The 17,249-nt window shown below is 36.1% G+C and overlaps 1 protein-coding gene across 1 annotated transcript; it reads left to right on the top strand.

The window, feature by feature from the left end:
- The first annotated feature begins 10,812 nt into the window (after nucleotides 1-10,812).
- LOC145140276 (uncharacterized) lies at nucleotides 10,813-11,320 on the top strand. Its single transcript, XM_079073819.1, has 2 exons — nucleotides 10,813-11,007; nucleotides 11,096-11,320. The coding sequence occupies exons 1-2, from the start codon at nucleotides 10,813-10,815 to the stop codon at nucleotides 11,318-11,320; spliced, it is 420 nt and encodes a 139-aa protein (XP_078929945.1).
- Nucleotides 11,321-17,249: the final 5,929 nt, after the last annotated feature.

The raw sequence follows: 17,249 nt of genomic DNA, 5'->3' as shown, positions 1-17,249 counted from the left end.
GGTTTAGCAGTAAACAGCTAAAAACTCGAAATTTAGATCGAGCAACTTTTGGCCAAAACAACCTAAACGAGAATCGGAGATCTTATCAAAAGAAATCCAACGGTAAAAAGACATACAAAAACGGACGTCAGATGAAGAAGTTATGAATTTTTAACAGACTTTTCCTGTCCCGGCCTGTTAAAAATATAACTTTAAAAATAAAGTCAAAATTAGCCGACAGAGTCTAAACAAAAGTTGTAGAGCTTAATCTCACCTACGCGTGGATATAAAGAACGTCAAAAACGGAGTTCATATACAAAAGATATGAATTTTTGAAGTTTGGAAAATACAAGTACGCCCCGCGTAGGCGCGTACAAGAGTACGCCCAGCGTACTCGGATACAAGGCCTCGGATCGTCCACGTCGCTCCTTCCGTCGCATACAACACGTATTACGCAGATTGACACGTTCGAAGACACGCAGCACCGAATGCACAGCGTACGAAGGTATGCCCAGTGTACCGAGGTACGCCCAGCGTAGTGCGAGGTTCAGCCACCTATAAAAGGAGTGCGAGGTCTCCGGGTTTGTGTTAGAAAATCCAACCTCTCTCCTATATTTCTTACATTTAAAGCCTCTCGAGATTACCCCGACGCCCCAGTATCATATCCAAACTACGACGCAAGCCCGAAGCCCCGAAATTCTCGAAAAGCTAACCTCTCTCCAGTCGAAACTCTGCCCACGTAAAGCCCGGTTTTTCATCAGAAACTTGCGGTTTCTTCGAGAAAGATCATTTATAGAAACAAAACGCTGCCCAAATCACCACTTATCAGGTGAGTTCATACCCCTATAATATACATTTTTAAATGGTTTTAAATGCTTTTTAGGGGGGAATACAAGTTGAACACAATCTAAATTGTGTTAATAATTGTATGTGATAATAATCACACAAAGGGTTTCCTTATGATTTTAAGGATTACCAAATACTTTCAAAATGACTTTAAGCCATGTTGAATCTTTAAAGTCATGTAAACTCTTTTAATAGTGTTAAGTTCTTTGAAAAATGTTTTATAAACTATTTCAAATTATAATTATCAATATCATATTCATATATATATATATATATATATATATATATATATATATATATATATATATATATATATATATATATTATACATATATGAATATAAAAGGTTACTTCATTCGGTATCGTTACCTTTGTATCATGCTGAACAAAGGTGTTCATCCATGAGAAATCATGCTAACAAATAGAACATATAAATTATAATAAGTATAATTTATGGGTCAATTCTCAATATCAATCATCTTAAACTTATATATGGAAAAGTTTCATCATTACTGTTAAAAGGCTTTTTCCACGGTATTACTCGTAATCTCGTTGAAACAATAAATTTGTGAGACTCTTCATGGTGTACTTATCTAAGTACGACCTTAAGTCCTGACTTATTAACCAGAATCTCCTGGAGGGAGAGCGTGAATTTGTGTATAGATCTATACGGGACTGACAACCCCGCACCTTTACTGTTCGCTACAGTTTGGCCGGCAGGCCTAGGGTGACAAATGTCATATCGTTTCCGACGCCTGAAGAACGTCGCATCAGGCACATCAGTCATATTAGTATGGTTAATAGAACTCACATAGAGAAAACAACGATTAATCTACGTAGTAATATACTTCTTTAAGAAAAGATAATACATCATACCGGGTTTGCATTAACAGGGGTACAAATACAACGTACCGGGGTTAGCAAATTACGGGGTAATAATACATCATATCGGGTTTGCATTAACAGGGGTACAAATACAACGTACCATGGTTAGCAAACACGGGGTAATAATACAAACTGAGTTAGAAACTGTAGAACGGATATAACTAAGAATACTTTTACAAATGGAACGGTTTATGGGATTAAACTACTTTTACAAATGGAACGGTTTATGGGATTAAACTACTTTTACAAATGGAACGGTTTATGGGATTAAACTACTTTTACAAAGGGAACGGTTTTATGGGGATTTAAAACTACTTATCAGATGGAACTTAGTCATTCACTCTCTTTAAACTAGTATAACATAAAGGACCTTTAGTGGCAAATTCTATAATTCCTTAGTTTATACGTCATAGTTATATATAAGTAATATCCGATTGACAGTGAAATGTGTGACTTCCGCCTTACTTCCTGTTCCTTGTTTGGTTGTGGGCTTAGGGCAGATTCACCCATTTAACTGTTCATTCGATATTAGGTTATATATAACTAGTGTCAACTAAGTAATTGTAGAGGGAACTATTGAGGTTATCATTTTATCACATCAGGAAATATAGGATTTTCTGGGGGGAAACGGCGAACTTTTCCAAAGAACTTAGAGTTTACTTTATAGAACTAAAATACTTATGAACTCACCAGCTTAAATTCTGATCTAATCTTTCAAAATAACTTGTATTATCAGGAATCCAGTAGACAGGTACACTCCCGAAGCTTTTGAGAAGACTACCTAGTAAAGTACTGCGACTCTTGTCTTCTACTGTATCTACTTTGATGTTTGAATATGTAATGTTTAAACACTTATGTAAAACTTATACTTATTAATGCAATGGTTGCTTGTACTTTGATTACTATATTGCATGTGTTGTGATACTTACATGAAGTCCTCCGCCCCCGAACGTTTCCGCCGTTCTGGTTTGGGGGTGTGACAGATTGGTATCAGAGCATTGTTTATAGTGAACTCAGTATATCTGTCATAAAAGATATACAACTATAAACCCATTGGGATAAAAACACTCTGACCAAGAGTTATGCTTTAAAAATATAACAATATTTTATAAAAGTATAAGTACATGCAGAATATATATATACTAGAATGAGTATCACAAGAAGAACAAAACAAAAATATTTGGATGTTGGACATTACAGTTAAACCTGGACAGTTATGTAATCATATATGGGATCAATATAGCCTGATCAACTATATTCATTTGAGATATGACCAACATGTGTTTAGGAGTGATTGTAGTGTTGCAACAAGTCTAAAACTTACCTAGGCACCAGAAGAATTCCAGAACCAAACATAAAGGTTAAAATACTATAGGAGTATTTTAGGATGCTATAACAAGAAAACTGAAAACTTATCAACTTCTTATATCTAGAAGTCTAAACTTATAATTAAAATAATTGTATTTTAATTATACCATAAATAAACTTTTGGGAAATTTTAAAAGATCTTTTCTGATAAGTCTATAATTACTAAGTGGATACATTAAGGTTATATATACTTGAGATTTTATAGACTTAGAATATGTGATTTTCACTCTACTTCCTTTTCCTTGTCTGGATGTGGTTTTAGAGTAGGATTACTTATTCGAATGTCTATTTGATCTGAAATATATATAATCGGTACACACTATGCGATTATAGAAGGACCAGAAAGGATCACCTTCGTAAAAATTTAAATTTTCTCATACATTCTTTAGACATTCCCATTCTCGTATAAACCCCTTAGATAGATGTAGTCACTCCAGAAATCAATAGAAGAGTCAAAGAGGATCCAACAGAATTTCATTAGGAGAATTCTGAGAAAGAAACAGATGAGAAGTAAAGAAACTATAGAAATCATTTAGTGCCCTTACCTTATTAAGGACACCAATGAGAGATTCGCCTGAACTTCCGAGGTTCAAAATCTTCATTACGAAGTAATGGGGATCAGTGTCAGAATCGGAAGTAAGACAGCTCAGGAATTCAATATACCTATGGAGGAGAAGGACATCGTATAGATACCAGGAGAGAACAAATCATTACTGCCCGGAATAGAACAGAGAACAGAGGAAAACCATGCGTGATTCATGAGAAGTGTTTGAGCGCCTTTTCATCTAAGTAATAACTAATAAATAATACAACCTAGTGAATTAGTGTTTACATTACTCACAATAGGTTTTGAGCTTATCTTCTTTTCCTGTCACGGCTAATAACAATAAATCGGATCACGAAATCTCAATTGATAGTGATTACTTCTCAAATTCATAAGTCTATTTTATGTAGACACTGTTATGAATTGTTTTCAAATCTTTTCGAAAGTTGGAAAACGATATCCACCAATCGAAGGTAACTTAGTTCGGATGACACTCGGTTCATAACCATTCTAGAAACTTATTTCTGCTCCTTACCAGGACTGCATCATAGGGATGCAGGTCGAATCGTTGAGAACAGTATAACAAAACGAAAGATTTATATGTAGATACAAATGATTAGAATACATCTAGAGCCAACGATAGGCGCTCACGAGCTCATTTTCTTATCATGTAACAGAATCATGCCTCTGAAGAAACAAAACCAACCCATCGGCAAAACACCAATCCTTCAAATAGATGCGGCTACGTTTCAAGCTGTAGTCACAGCAGCTGTAGCAGCTGTCATGGCACACCTTAATGCTAACAACGCAAATGTTGGTGGTAATGCTATCAGCAACCCTGATCGTAGTGATGACCAAGTACAACAACGAGTACCTATTTGTGAGAACACTTCGAACCTTAAGCCTAATATCCTGAAACGAAAGTTCGAGAACAAGAAAGAGAGTTGTTCAACTCAAGATCCTAACAGAGGGCAACGAACTGGGGCAGTCAATACCCCCATCAGCCCTGTTATTCCAACACCGACCACGCCGTACTTAGGAAACCTCCCACACTGCAGCAAGTGCAAATACCATCATCATGGAGTTTGCCGAGAGCTGCATTGCAATAGATGCAACATGAAGGGGCACACCGCCCGCATCCGTAGAACTCCGGTTGAGTTCAACACCTCAACTACCGATGTTGAAACCATTCCAATATGTCGCCTTTGTGGTGAAATAGGACATTACAAGAGGGACTGTCCAACAGAAAAGGACGACGGGGGAGCAGGAGGAGTTTGACCCCAATGCATGGGAAGGCATCAAAGAACCCTGCTATATTTTTGGTACACTTCCAAACCCCAATAATTATCTATAATTATGATTACTCTCCCGTTCAAATTAAATCACAGCATTCATATAAAATTTAAAACCCTAACAGGTAAGCTATGATGGCTTAGTGTATACATAAGGGTCATTTATAATTAAGATTTGTAGACTTAGAGTGAGTAATCCTGCCTCATTTCCTGTTCCTTGTTTGGTTGTGGATTTAGGGCAGGGTTGCTCAGTCAAAGGTCTTACCAATCTTAATTATACATGACTTGTATACACCAAGCGATTATAGAGAGACCTAATAAAGATCATTTCATGAAAGTTCATAATTTCAAATTATCAGAACCCTCGTATTGGTAGTACCCGCCAATTTTAAATCAAAAAGGGGATTCATAACAGTAATAACAAAATAAAACCGGAAGCGCTGAAAACTTAGGTACATAGGATAGTTCATTATCCTAGTAATCATTTCCCCCAGAACGACTTAATATCTATTTCATCGAGAAAAATCTGACATCCTCATTCAACATGGTTTGGCTTGGTCCTTACCATGTGAAAATTCTTATACTGTGTAAGAGAACTTTTTCCTTTATCAGCCGTAAGATGAAATTCTTCCAATCCATAACGCAAACCCTTATGTCATCTCTCACTTCAAAACTTCAGAAGTACCCATGCGAGGGGTACCACACCTTCTAGCCTACCCAGTAGATAGAAAACTTGAAGCTAAATGCCCCAAAGAAGTCTCAAAAGTCAGTAACTACCCGTAGTACAACCAATAGATCTACGAGGAAGATCACTTGTACCGCAAGTCAAGTTCAAGAATAAGAAATTAAGAACTTATTAGGTTAATCTATCGTTGCTAAGTGTATACACAAGAGTGGTATATAATTTAGACTCAACAAGATTTAGGATGTGTGATTCCGCCCTATTTCCTGTTCCTTGTCTGGTTGTGGACTTGCGGCAGAGCCACCCAACCGAACGTTTTGTCAATCTAAATTATATACGACTTGTATACATGAGGTAATGGTGGATGAGCCAAGTATGAGTCTTATCATGAACTTCTGAGCAAAAGCCCGCAGGCTTATAGTAACAATCAGAGATATCTGAGTGGGAGTGGTATCGGATTATAATGGAATTTATAATCAAGTTACCAAGGCAACAGGTGGACTTGATGTCATTTTGGGTGATCATCGGCAGATTAGCCAAGTCTGCGCACTTCCTACAATTTTAAAGAAACAGAAAAATAGAGAAGATAACTAGAACGTGTGTTAGAGAGATTAGTTAGACTGCACGGTGTTCTAATATCTGTTATCTCTGTTTGAGATAATAGAATCATCTTCCAGTTCAGGCAGTCACTTCAGAAATCTCTGGGAACTAGGCTAGTCATGAGCATAGCCTACCATCCTTAAACCGACAGACAAAATAAGAGAATGATTCAAGCATTAGAAGTCATACTGAGAGCATATGTAATCGACTTTGGTAAAGCATAGGATAACCATTTACCAATTAGTCGAGTCCTTTATCATGCTAGCATTTAAAGTTGCTCCATTCGAAACCTTCTCTAGTCGCAAGTGCAGATCATATATGCACTGGACTAAAGTTGGTGACACACAACTAACTAGAGGTCCAATTTCCACACAGCACCTTCGCTGGACCGGAATTATTCCAAGAGACTACCAAAAAGAGAATATGAATCAGAAAGCGAGATGAAGCTTCCCGAGTTAATCAGAAAAGCTACGCCTTTGATAAGAGAAAACCCTTGGAATTCCAGGTTGGTGACCTTGTCATATGAAGGTCTCACCCCGGAAGGGCAAGATACACTTCAGAAAGCGTGGAATACTAAATCCAAGGTACATAGGACCATTCGAGATTCTTGCCAGAATCGGTCTTGTAGCTTATAAACTTAAACTACCACAAAAAGAACTTAATAACATTCATCCCACCTTTCACATATCTAATCTAAATAGGTGTCTATCTGATGAAACACTTGTTATTTCACTCGATGAAATCAAGTTAAATAAAAGTCTACACTTTGTAGAAGAACCAATAGAACTCATGGATAGGGAAATCAAAAGAACCAAGCAAAGCCTTATCCCGATAGTGAAGGTTCGATGGATTACAAACCGGGGACCTGAATTCACTTGGAAAAGGGAAGATTATATGAAACGAAAATATTCACATCTTTTCCCTAGTCCATGAGTATCACTTTAGACTTAATTTCGGGACGAAATTCCCTCTAACGGGGGGATAATGTAACACCAGTCAAATTTAGGTCAAAAATAAATTGTTCAATAATCATAATTGGGATGAACAAAGTGGTAGAGATTGTAACAAGGTTTCCAAAAATATAAAGAACACTGAAATCCGAGTTATAACGAAGAAGTTATGACCAATCGAAGATCCGCGACAAAACCGGCAAAACATTGTTCAGTGTAAAAAGTAAATTTTCGATAAAAGGCTTTTTAGCCATAACAATCTAAATGAAAGTCGTAGAATGCGTTAAACCGAGAGTGTCCATAAAAAGAACGTCTAAATCTGACTTCGTATGAGGAAGTTATGATTTTTCTAAGTTTCAGTTTAGCAGTAAACAGCTAAAAACTCGAAATTTAGATCGAGCAACTTTTGGCCAAAACAACCTAAACGAGAATCGGAGATCTTATCAAAAGAAATCCAACGGTAAAAAGACATACAAAAACGGACGTCGGATGAAGAAGTAATGAATTTTTAACGGACTTTTCCTGTCCCGACCTGTTAAAAATATAACTTTAAAAATAAAGTCAAAATTAGCCGACGGAGTCTAAACGAAAGTTGTAGAGCTTGATCTCACCTACACGTGGATATAAAGAACGTCAAAAACGAAGTTCATATGCAAAAGATATGAGTTTTTGAAGTTTGGAAAATACAAGTACGCCTCGCGTACAAGAGTACGCCCAGCATACTCGGATACAAGGCCTCGGATCGTCCACGTCGCTCCTTCCGTCGCATGCAACACGTATTACGTAGATTGACATGTCCGAAGACACACAGCACCGAACGCGCAGCGTACCGAGGTACGCCCAGCGTAGTGTGAGGTTCAGCCACCTATAAAAGGAGTGCGAGGTCTCCGGGTTTGTGTTAGAAAATCCAACCTCTCTCCTATATTTCTTACTTTTAAAGCCTCTCGAGATTACCCCGACGCCCCAGTATCATATCCAAACTACGACGCAAGCCCGAAGCCCCGAAATTCTCGAAAAGCTAACCTCTCTCCAGTCGAAACTCTACCTGCGTAAAACCCAGTTTTTCATCAGAAACTTGTGGTTTCTTCGAGAAAGATCATTTATAGAAACGAAACGCTGCCCAAATCACCACTTATCAGGTGAGTTCATACCCCTATAATATACCTTTTTAAATGGTTTTAAATGGTTTTAAATGCTTTTTAGGGGGGAATACAAGTTGAACACAATCTAAATTGTGTTAATAAATGTATTTTGAATCTTTAAAGTCATGTAACCTCTTTTAATACTGTTAAGTTCTTTGAAAAAGGTTTTATTAACTATTTCAAATTATAATTATCAATATCATATTCATATATATATATATATATATATATATATATATATATATATATATATATATATATATATATATATATATGAATATAAAAGGTTACTTCATTCGGTATCGTTACCTTTGTATCATGCTGAACAAAGGTGTTCATCCATGAGAAATCATGCTAAACAAATAGAACATATAAATTATAATAAGTATAATTTATGGGTCAATTCTCAATATCAATCATCTTAAACTTATATATGGAAAAGTTTCATCATTACTGTTAAAAGCCTTTTTCCACGGTATTACTCGTAATCTCGTTGAAACAATAAATTTGTGAGACTCTTCATGGTGTACTTATCTAAGTATGACCTTAAGTCCTGACTTATTAACCAGAATCTCCTGGAGGGAGAGCGTGAATTTGTGTATAGATCTATACGGGACTGACAACCCCGCACCTTTACTGTTAGCTACAGTTTGGCCGGCAGGCCTAGGGTGACAAATGTCATATCGTTTTCGACGCCTAAAGAACGTCGCATCAGGCACATCAGTCATATTAGTATGGTTAATAGAACTCACATGGAGAAAACAACGATTAATCTACGTAGTAATATACTTCTTTAAGAAAAGATAATACATCATATCGGGTTTGCATTAACAGGGGTACAAATACAACGTACCAGGGTTAGCAAATTACGGGGTAATAATACATCATACCGGGTTTGCATTAACAGGGGTACAAATACAACGTACCAGGGTTAGCAAACACGGGGTAATAATACAAATTGAATTAGAAACTGTAGAACGGATATAACTAAGAATACTTTTACAAATGGAACGGTTTATGGGATTAAACTACTTTTACAAATGGATCGGTTTATGGGATTAAACTACTTTTACAAATGGAACGGTTTATGAGATTAAACTACTCTTACAAAGGGAACGGTTTTATGGGGATTTAAAACTACTTATCAGATGGAACTTAGTCATTCACTCTCTTTAAACTAGTATAACATAAAGGACCTTTAGTGGCAAATTCTATAATTACTTAGTTTATACGTCATAGTTATATATAAGTAATATCCGATTGACAGTGAAATGTGTGACTTCCGCCTTACTTCCTGTTCCTTGTTTGGTTGTGGGCTTAGAGCAGATTCACCCATTTAACTGTCCATTCGATATTAGGTTATATATAACTAGTATCAACTAAGTAATTGTAGAGGGAACTATTGAGGTTATCATTTTATCAGATCAGGAAATATAGGATTTTCTGGGGGAAACGGCGAACTTTTCCCAAGAACTTAGAGTATACTTTATAGAACTAAAATACTTATGAACTCACCAGCTTAAATTCTGATCTACTCTTTCAAAATAACTTGTATTATCAGGAATCCAGTAGACAGGTACACTCCCGAAGCTTTTGAGAAGACTACCTAGTACCGTACTGCGACTCTTGTCTTCTACTGTATCTACTTTGATGTTTGAATATGTAATGTTTAAACACTTATGTAAAACTTATACTTATTAATGCAATGGTTGCTTGTACTTTGATTATTATATTGCTTGTGTTGTGATACTTACATGAAGTCCTCCGCCCCCGAACGTTTCCGTCGTTCTGGTTTGGGGGTGTGACAGAATGGTTGCCTTACGATGAGTATAAAAAGCAAAAAGAAGAGAAATATAGGCAAACAGGCCGAGGCTTTTATCAAAAGGAGCAACCACAACCCGCGAAAAGAGTGGACTTGGAGTCAATGCTTCACAGATTCATGGAAGCCTCTGAAAAACATCACAATGCAACTGATGCTTCCATGAGAAATCATCAAGCATCCATCAAAAATATTGAAGTTCAACTCGGGCAATTAACTACTTTGGTTAATGAACAGTTACATCCACTAATTCCCGATAACAAACCTAAACCACATGTCATGGCCATCACTACTGGAGAAGACACTATTTTTTAGTTCTAAAGGCCCTTGGAAGAAGAGACAAAGCAGCCCGAATCACAGCCAAAGCGGACGAAAATCGAAGAAAAAATTATGTTGAAACACCCACATCACGACATGAGGATTCAATCCTCACGACGTGGCCTCGGTCTGAACAGAAAAGTTCTTCTTATGCTCAAGCTTTTCATCCTCCGCTATCGTTTCCTTCTCAAGCCAAAGTTCACCCACTAGAGCAAGAGCATATCAAGTTGATAAAACAAGTTAAGGGAATCACAATCAATACTCCTTTTATTGAATCCTTGGCAAAAGTTCCTGAGTATGCTAACTTTCTTCAAGACTTGCTTGACACTCGCCAATATTGAGAAGACCTCCAAGGTAGTCCTTAGTGAGCAAAGTTCCATGGTTATTATGGGAGAAATACCAAAGAAGATGGGAGATCCCGGACGCCTTACACATCCATGTGAATTCAAAAACAATATGAAGACATATGCTTTAGCCGATTATGGAGCAAGCATAAACTTAATGCCTTATTCATTCTATCAAAATCTCAACCTTCCATATTTGAAGGCTACTAAGATGGCAATTCATATGGCTAATCATTCGGTAACTCATCCCCGATGCATAATTGAGGACATTTTGGTAAAAATTGGAAAAAAAAATTCCAATTGATTTTGTCATGCTAGATATGAAGGAGGATAAAGATGTCCCAATTATCCTTAGACGCCCACTACTTCATACCGCACGAGCCTTGGTGGATATTCGTGAGTCAAAGCTCACCTTACGAGTGGGAAATGAGGAAATGACTTTTGGAGTTGAAGATGGATTCAAGAAAGATTGTGCTCAAAGTGAAGTATTCTTTTTAGACAAAGAATACGAGCTTGAGGAGTTAGATAAATTGATGGAAGAAGAAATTTAAACAAGAGAACAAGTCAAGCGTACTAAGCCTAGAGCTACGATTCCAATGTTCTTTAAGGTCTTTGCTTATAAAACTCCACAGTCTCTAGTAAGTGAAGAAAGTGAAGAACTTACAGTCTCAAGTAAGGATGAAGAAGAAGAAATTACACAAGACTTGAGTAAGCCAACTTTGGATAAGGAGGATGTTGAAGCTAGGGAGATACAAAAAGAAAAAGGAGAACCACCACTTTTTGTGAAGAACAAAGGGGTGAAACGAAAGCACGAGGAATGCGATTCTAAAACGAAAAAGGAGAATTCTAAGAAAGCTTATTTAAGAAGGGTGCAAGCTTACAAGAAAAGATGGAAGGAACAAAAGGTACAATTAGACATCGTACCTCCAACCAATACAACGCAGGGTGACACAAAGTCCGGCTCATGACTCCATAAAAAGAGCTTGTCGGGAGGCAAACCAAGCTTGGTTTGCATTTTCTTTTCTTTCCTACTTTTATTTGTTTTACATTTTTAGGATAAATTTCTTGGTCACTATCCCTATATTTTCAAAAATCGAGTGTGGGGTCCTTATCGTAGAAGAAAAATATTTTTATGAACAACTTTTTTTTTAAATAAATAAAATGATTTTCATAAATTAAATAAAAGGAAAAAATACTAGTTTTTATGGATCATTTGGACTAAAACACTCAGGCCATATATCCTAACATGAAACAGCCCATAAAAATTCGGTCCAATCAAGCCCACGACGTGAAGCGGTCAAAGTCACGGACTTAAGTCAGAATGTCAGTCGCTATCTGCTTCGACACTCACTTTTCAAACATTACATCGTGAAGTAAGAACTGGTCTACCCCACACTTTGATTTCGGCCAAAAATCTTGTTTTTCATGCGTCTATATTTCGTTACATCGTCAAAGGTATGTTCTATGAGTTCCTTAATCATTAATTTCCTTAAATTTTAGTAATTAGAAGTTAGGGTTTGTGTTGAAGTCTAAATGTCGAAATTAGTTCAACCTTATGTGATTTAGATGTTGCATGTTACTTGAAAGTACTTAGAATCAAGCTTAAAACAAACCCCAAACATGGATTTGAGTTTGATTGGCCTTGTAAATGAACGATAAACAGATTGATATCGAACCGAAATCACGACGTGGTCTTCGTGACCATGACATGAAAATTGGGTACTCATAATTCTATTTTCTACTTATTGCTTAATCGGTTTGGTGGTTTTGTTGGTTTTTCTTGCTGTTAATCTTTCAGGTATCATGAGAGGGTCTCGTGCAATCTCGGAAAAATAAGAACATATTGATGTTCCTAGTATACATCCACTATATCAATTCCCACAAAATATTTCGCAATCCATGCTCAACAATTATTCAAATAAACTGGGATGGTTATATAATCGGGAGTTCGCTTTAGCACCCGTGATTGATTAGTCATGGCTAAGTGGGGTTGGGATTGTGACAGAAGTGTAGGGCCGGTCCAAACGTATATGGGGCCCGGGGCGAAAAGAAAAAAAAGAGCCCCTTAAAGAGAAATATAATAAAGATTAAAAAAAATCATTTATTTTTCACTATAAACACGTTCAATTAGAAATAACAAGCAATCCAAATTGTTTATCTTTTCAGCTAGTTTGAGTTTGAATCAACTTTAGGCCCCAAAAATCATTTAGGTAATTTTTTTTATATATTTAGACTACATAGCCCAGAATTTTTAGGCCCCTTGGAGACGTAGGCCCTGGGCGGTCGCCCGAGTTGCCCACCGTCAGTACCGGCCCTGCAGAAGTGGAGCGATATTGGACAAAGCTATTTGTAGGAGAAGATTTTACTTTCCAATGCAACGGGTGGCGTAATTTATTTTCCATTCAAGAGCCCGTTTATCGAGAATTGTCCATTGAGTTCTTCGCCACGATTAGTTTTGAAGAACGGACGATGTAACAACCCGTTATTTCAAGTCAATGTAAGTCAAACTTATCTGAATAAAAGTTTAAACTACAATCATATACAAGTAAATCCATACCATAACATTAATACAATACCTTAAGGGCATATTTATATAAGTTTTTTACTTGCATACTTTGATAATCATACTTATATATAAGTTATAAACACTTATATATTGAAAACTATGCATATATAACTTAATATGCAAGTTAATAAAAAATCTAAACAAGTCAACAAAAGTTAAACTTGTCAAATAAATTGTCAAATTTCTTAATTATATTTAATTATGTACTTTTGGTAAAGAAATAAAATACCTCAAAATCCGAGAAATCTCACATAGAGACCCACCCTCATACCGAAAACGGTTCTCCGCCTGGACCGAAAACCCTCGCATGCGCCCACTTGCTTCGGACCAAAAATTGACTTCAGTCTACACCGAAATCTCCTACATTCTATCCATTGACATGCAATTCGAGTGATAAAATGTGAATTTCAATGTAAACAACCCATCATATTTCATCCATACAAATACATATGACCAAAATTTATTGCTCATTCTCATCTTTCTTAACTGAAAACACCACCTTTTCTCTCAAGTATCATCCGAAACTATCATCTTTTTTCTCAAGTACCAACCGAAAAACCTTTGAATCTTCATAAGGTGTTACTCGAAATCTTCAAGTGTTCATAATACCAACCGAAATCACCATCCAATCTTCATATTATCAATCAAAAACACCCTAATCTCCTTATTTCCACCAAGAACACGAAGAACAATCTTCACATCTTCAAGCAACCGAAAACACCTATCTTACCTTCGAATAATTTCTAAGACTTTTTTTGTAAGTGATTCTTACATAATTCATTATTCCATAACATATTTACTATTATTTCCACTAATTATACACTTATTATATGCGTTAAAAACTATTAGGATACGGATAATTATACGGGTTCTAACTTGAGGATCAACAATACTACATCGTATCCCAACGCGAACACTCACTTAAGGTGAGTTCATACACCTACGTTTTCATGATTTTTCACTGTTTTAGGGGGGGGGAATACAAGTGTAACACAAGAAAATTTGTGTTAATATCTAAATGTTTTCAATATTTTATCAATCGTTGCCGTTATTATATATATATATATATATATATATATATATATATATATATATATATATATATATATATATATATATATATATATATATTATAATTAAGGTTCAACAGGCTTAAAATTGATAATTTGGCTCCATTTCATGTTCCTTGTTTGGTTGTGGGCTTGGGATAGAATTATTTATTCGACTGTCTATTTAATCATAATTATATAACATTATATTTATATAAGTATAAAACCATTTAAAACATATTAAACAAAAATATTATTTTTGCAATCCATTTTAGTACAATTTGAACATAAATGTTGAATTTCACGGAACAACCGTGTCACGGATTTTACAATTTAAAGTTGTCGAATTATTAACAATACAAAGGTTTTCGTTTCAGTAAAACACAAACATATAAACTATAATAGGTATAGTTTATGGAACTTACATATTACTTTTCAAAGTTCAGAATACATTACGGAAAACAAACATATAAACTATAATAAATATAGTTTATGAGATATACTTACAGTTTATCCATTACAAAGTAACTTTTCATTATTCTACACGTAACCGTAAATATAGAATTTGTGAGACACACTTCACGTACTTATCTAAGTACCAATCAAGTCCTTAAATTATAACCAGAGTCTCCTGGAGGGAGAGCATGACACTTGTGTATAGATCTATGTGGGACTGACAATCCCGCACCTTAAATGTTTGCTACAGTTAGGCCGGCAGGCATGGGGTGACAAATGTCATAACGATTTCGACGCCTTAAGAACGTCGTGTTCAGGCCATCTTAGGTCATCAAGCATGGTTATGATAACTCACAATTTGGTATTGAACAATACGATTAGTGTATGAATAAGTAAACAACTTCACATAGTTTTATTAAATAATAAAATTATAATATAGTATTTTACAAGTACAGCTGGTGAATCCAGGCATTTACAATTACACAATTTTCATACAAGTACAAATACAGAATACTATTCCAGTGCAGAGAAAACATACTTTTCATGGTTTTATGTGAATTAAAACTACATTATACTATCTCAGAGTAAAATAACATTTACACGTTTTTATTACAACACATTACAACAGAAAATATAGGATTTTCTGGGAAAACATACTTACATTTCAAGGAATAAATGACAGATTTCAATTACAAACATGCTTATGAACTCACCAAGTTAATTGTTGACACTCTTTTCAAAACTACTTGTATTCTCACGAAATCAGTAAACAAGTATCCACAGGTTTTGAGAAGACAGAGCTTCATAGACTCATGTCTTTTAACTTTTACTATACATTTTGGTGTCAAGTAAACATTGATTTGAACACGAATGTAAAACTTTACTTTATCAATGTAATGGTTGTTGTACTTTGATTACTATTATGCAATTGTTGTGATACTGTACATGACGCCCTCCACCCCCGAACGTTTCCGCCGTTCCGGTTTGGGGGTGTGACAGACGACCAACCCAACATACAACCTCTCCCTTGTGTTTAGATTGGAAGGTGTTTATAGAGAGTGCAACCTTTGTGAGTTTTCTTGGTGAATGGGTTCGTATGCCGAAGCAAAAACACAATCACCACATTTTGTCTTATTTTTGCAAGGTTTTGTTCGAAATTTCACCACGGGAGTGCTTGATGTGCAATTTTGGAGATCCATTTCCAACCATGAGTATAGTTTGCAGAATGCTTTCGAAGGACAAATTCGGTCACCCATCCATAAATTTTTGCATCACTTGATCACCTTCACCATAAACCACAAACATCATGGTGACAAGGTGCCTTCCCATAATTTATTCTATCTTTAGAGCATCATCAGGCCAGGAGTTTTTTGTGATCTTCCATACATGTTAGCAAGATTTTTAGGGAAGAATGCGGTGAATTCTTGGCTCGGTAGTCCTATTACTTGTGGACATTTGGTTACTCAACTCGCTTGTTCATATGGGATCTTGAGTCCTATTTTTATTCAGAACCTGACACGTTTCAAGGATTCCAATTTGACAACTCAATTCTTGAGTCTTATGCGAGTTGTGGTGAGTGTTGGAGGGGGATATGTTATACCCCCAGAAGATGAAGAAGTCCAAGTTGGTCAACCCGAGGAGCAGCCTCGTCCGAAAGGAAGAAGGAACGTGACAGGGCGAGGTGAAAGAGGTCAACCGGTGCAACAAAATGCACCCATGGGAGGAGAACCATCTCGCGATGAGATGATGGCAGGTTATTTTGATCGGATGAGCGTGAGTATGAACTAGATAGGTGGTACCATGGAAAATATGATCCAACATTTTCACATTGAGCAACCACCTAACTTGGGAAATCAATACCCAATTTGCCCTTCATAGAGCGAGTACTAGTCAAGGCAGGGAGACGGAGCAGGGCTAGCGGAGGACGAGATGACAAAGATGAAGAATGATGTTTATCCTTTTTATTTTTTTTATTTTTTTTTCTTCGTTTATTTTGGTGTGTTTTAATTATGGCATGATTTAAAGACATGTAACCGAAGTATGAGATGGTTGTTTTCTATTTTTCCACAATTGGTAGTTTTGTGCAGATTTATTAGAGTATCGAGAGAGAAAAGAAAAAAAAGAGAGAGACAAGAGCATACGAGAAAAGCCGTGTGTTTTAAAGTTACGAGTCGAAACCCATAATTTTTTATAAGTGTGGATGATTTACGTGTGCGAAGAGAGATTAGAGAAAAGTGAAGGGTCAAGCAAAATTGAGGTCTTAGAAGAGTCTTACTATAATAAGAAGTTCAAATGAAATGAAGAATTGTTGCAAAAACATTTTGTTGTGACCCAGTTTTCATGACGTGACTCACTATTTTCACGTTGTGAGAAAGATGCCATCGCGATTCAAAATTCAATTTATATCAA

Source organism: Lactuca virosa, chromosome 9, assembly GCF_052849685.1.
Source record: "Lactuca virosa cultivar CGN04683 chromosome 9, Lactuca_virosa_CGN04683_v6, whole genome shotgun sequence".
Lineage (NCBI taxonomy): Eukaryota > Viridiplantae > Streptophyta > Magnoliopsida > Asterales > Asteraceae > Lactuca > Lactuca virosa.
Note: the sequence above shows the minus strand (reverse complement) of the source record. Positions and strands in the feature narration are given on the sequence as shown.

Coding starts and splice junctions, on each gene's coding strand:
- LOC145140276 (XM_079073819.1), top strand. CDS start 10,813: ATGGGAGAAATACCAAAGAAGATGGGAGATCCCGGACGCCTTACACAT. Junction 11,008..11,095: donor TTCATATGGCTAATCATTCG/GTAACTCATCCC, acceptor CTAGATATGAAG/GAGGATAAAGATGTCCCAAT.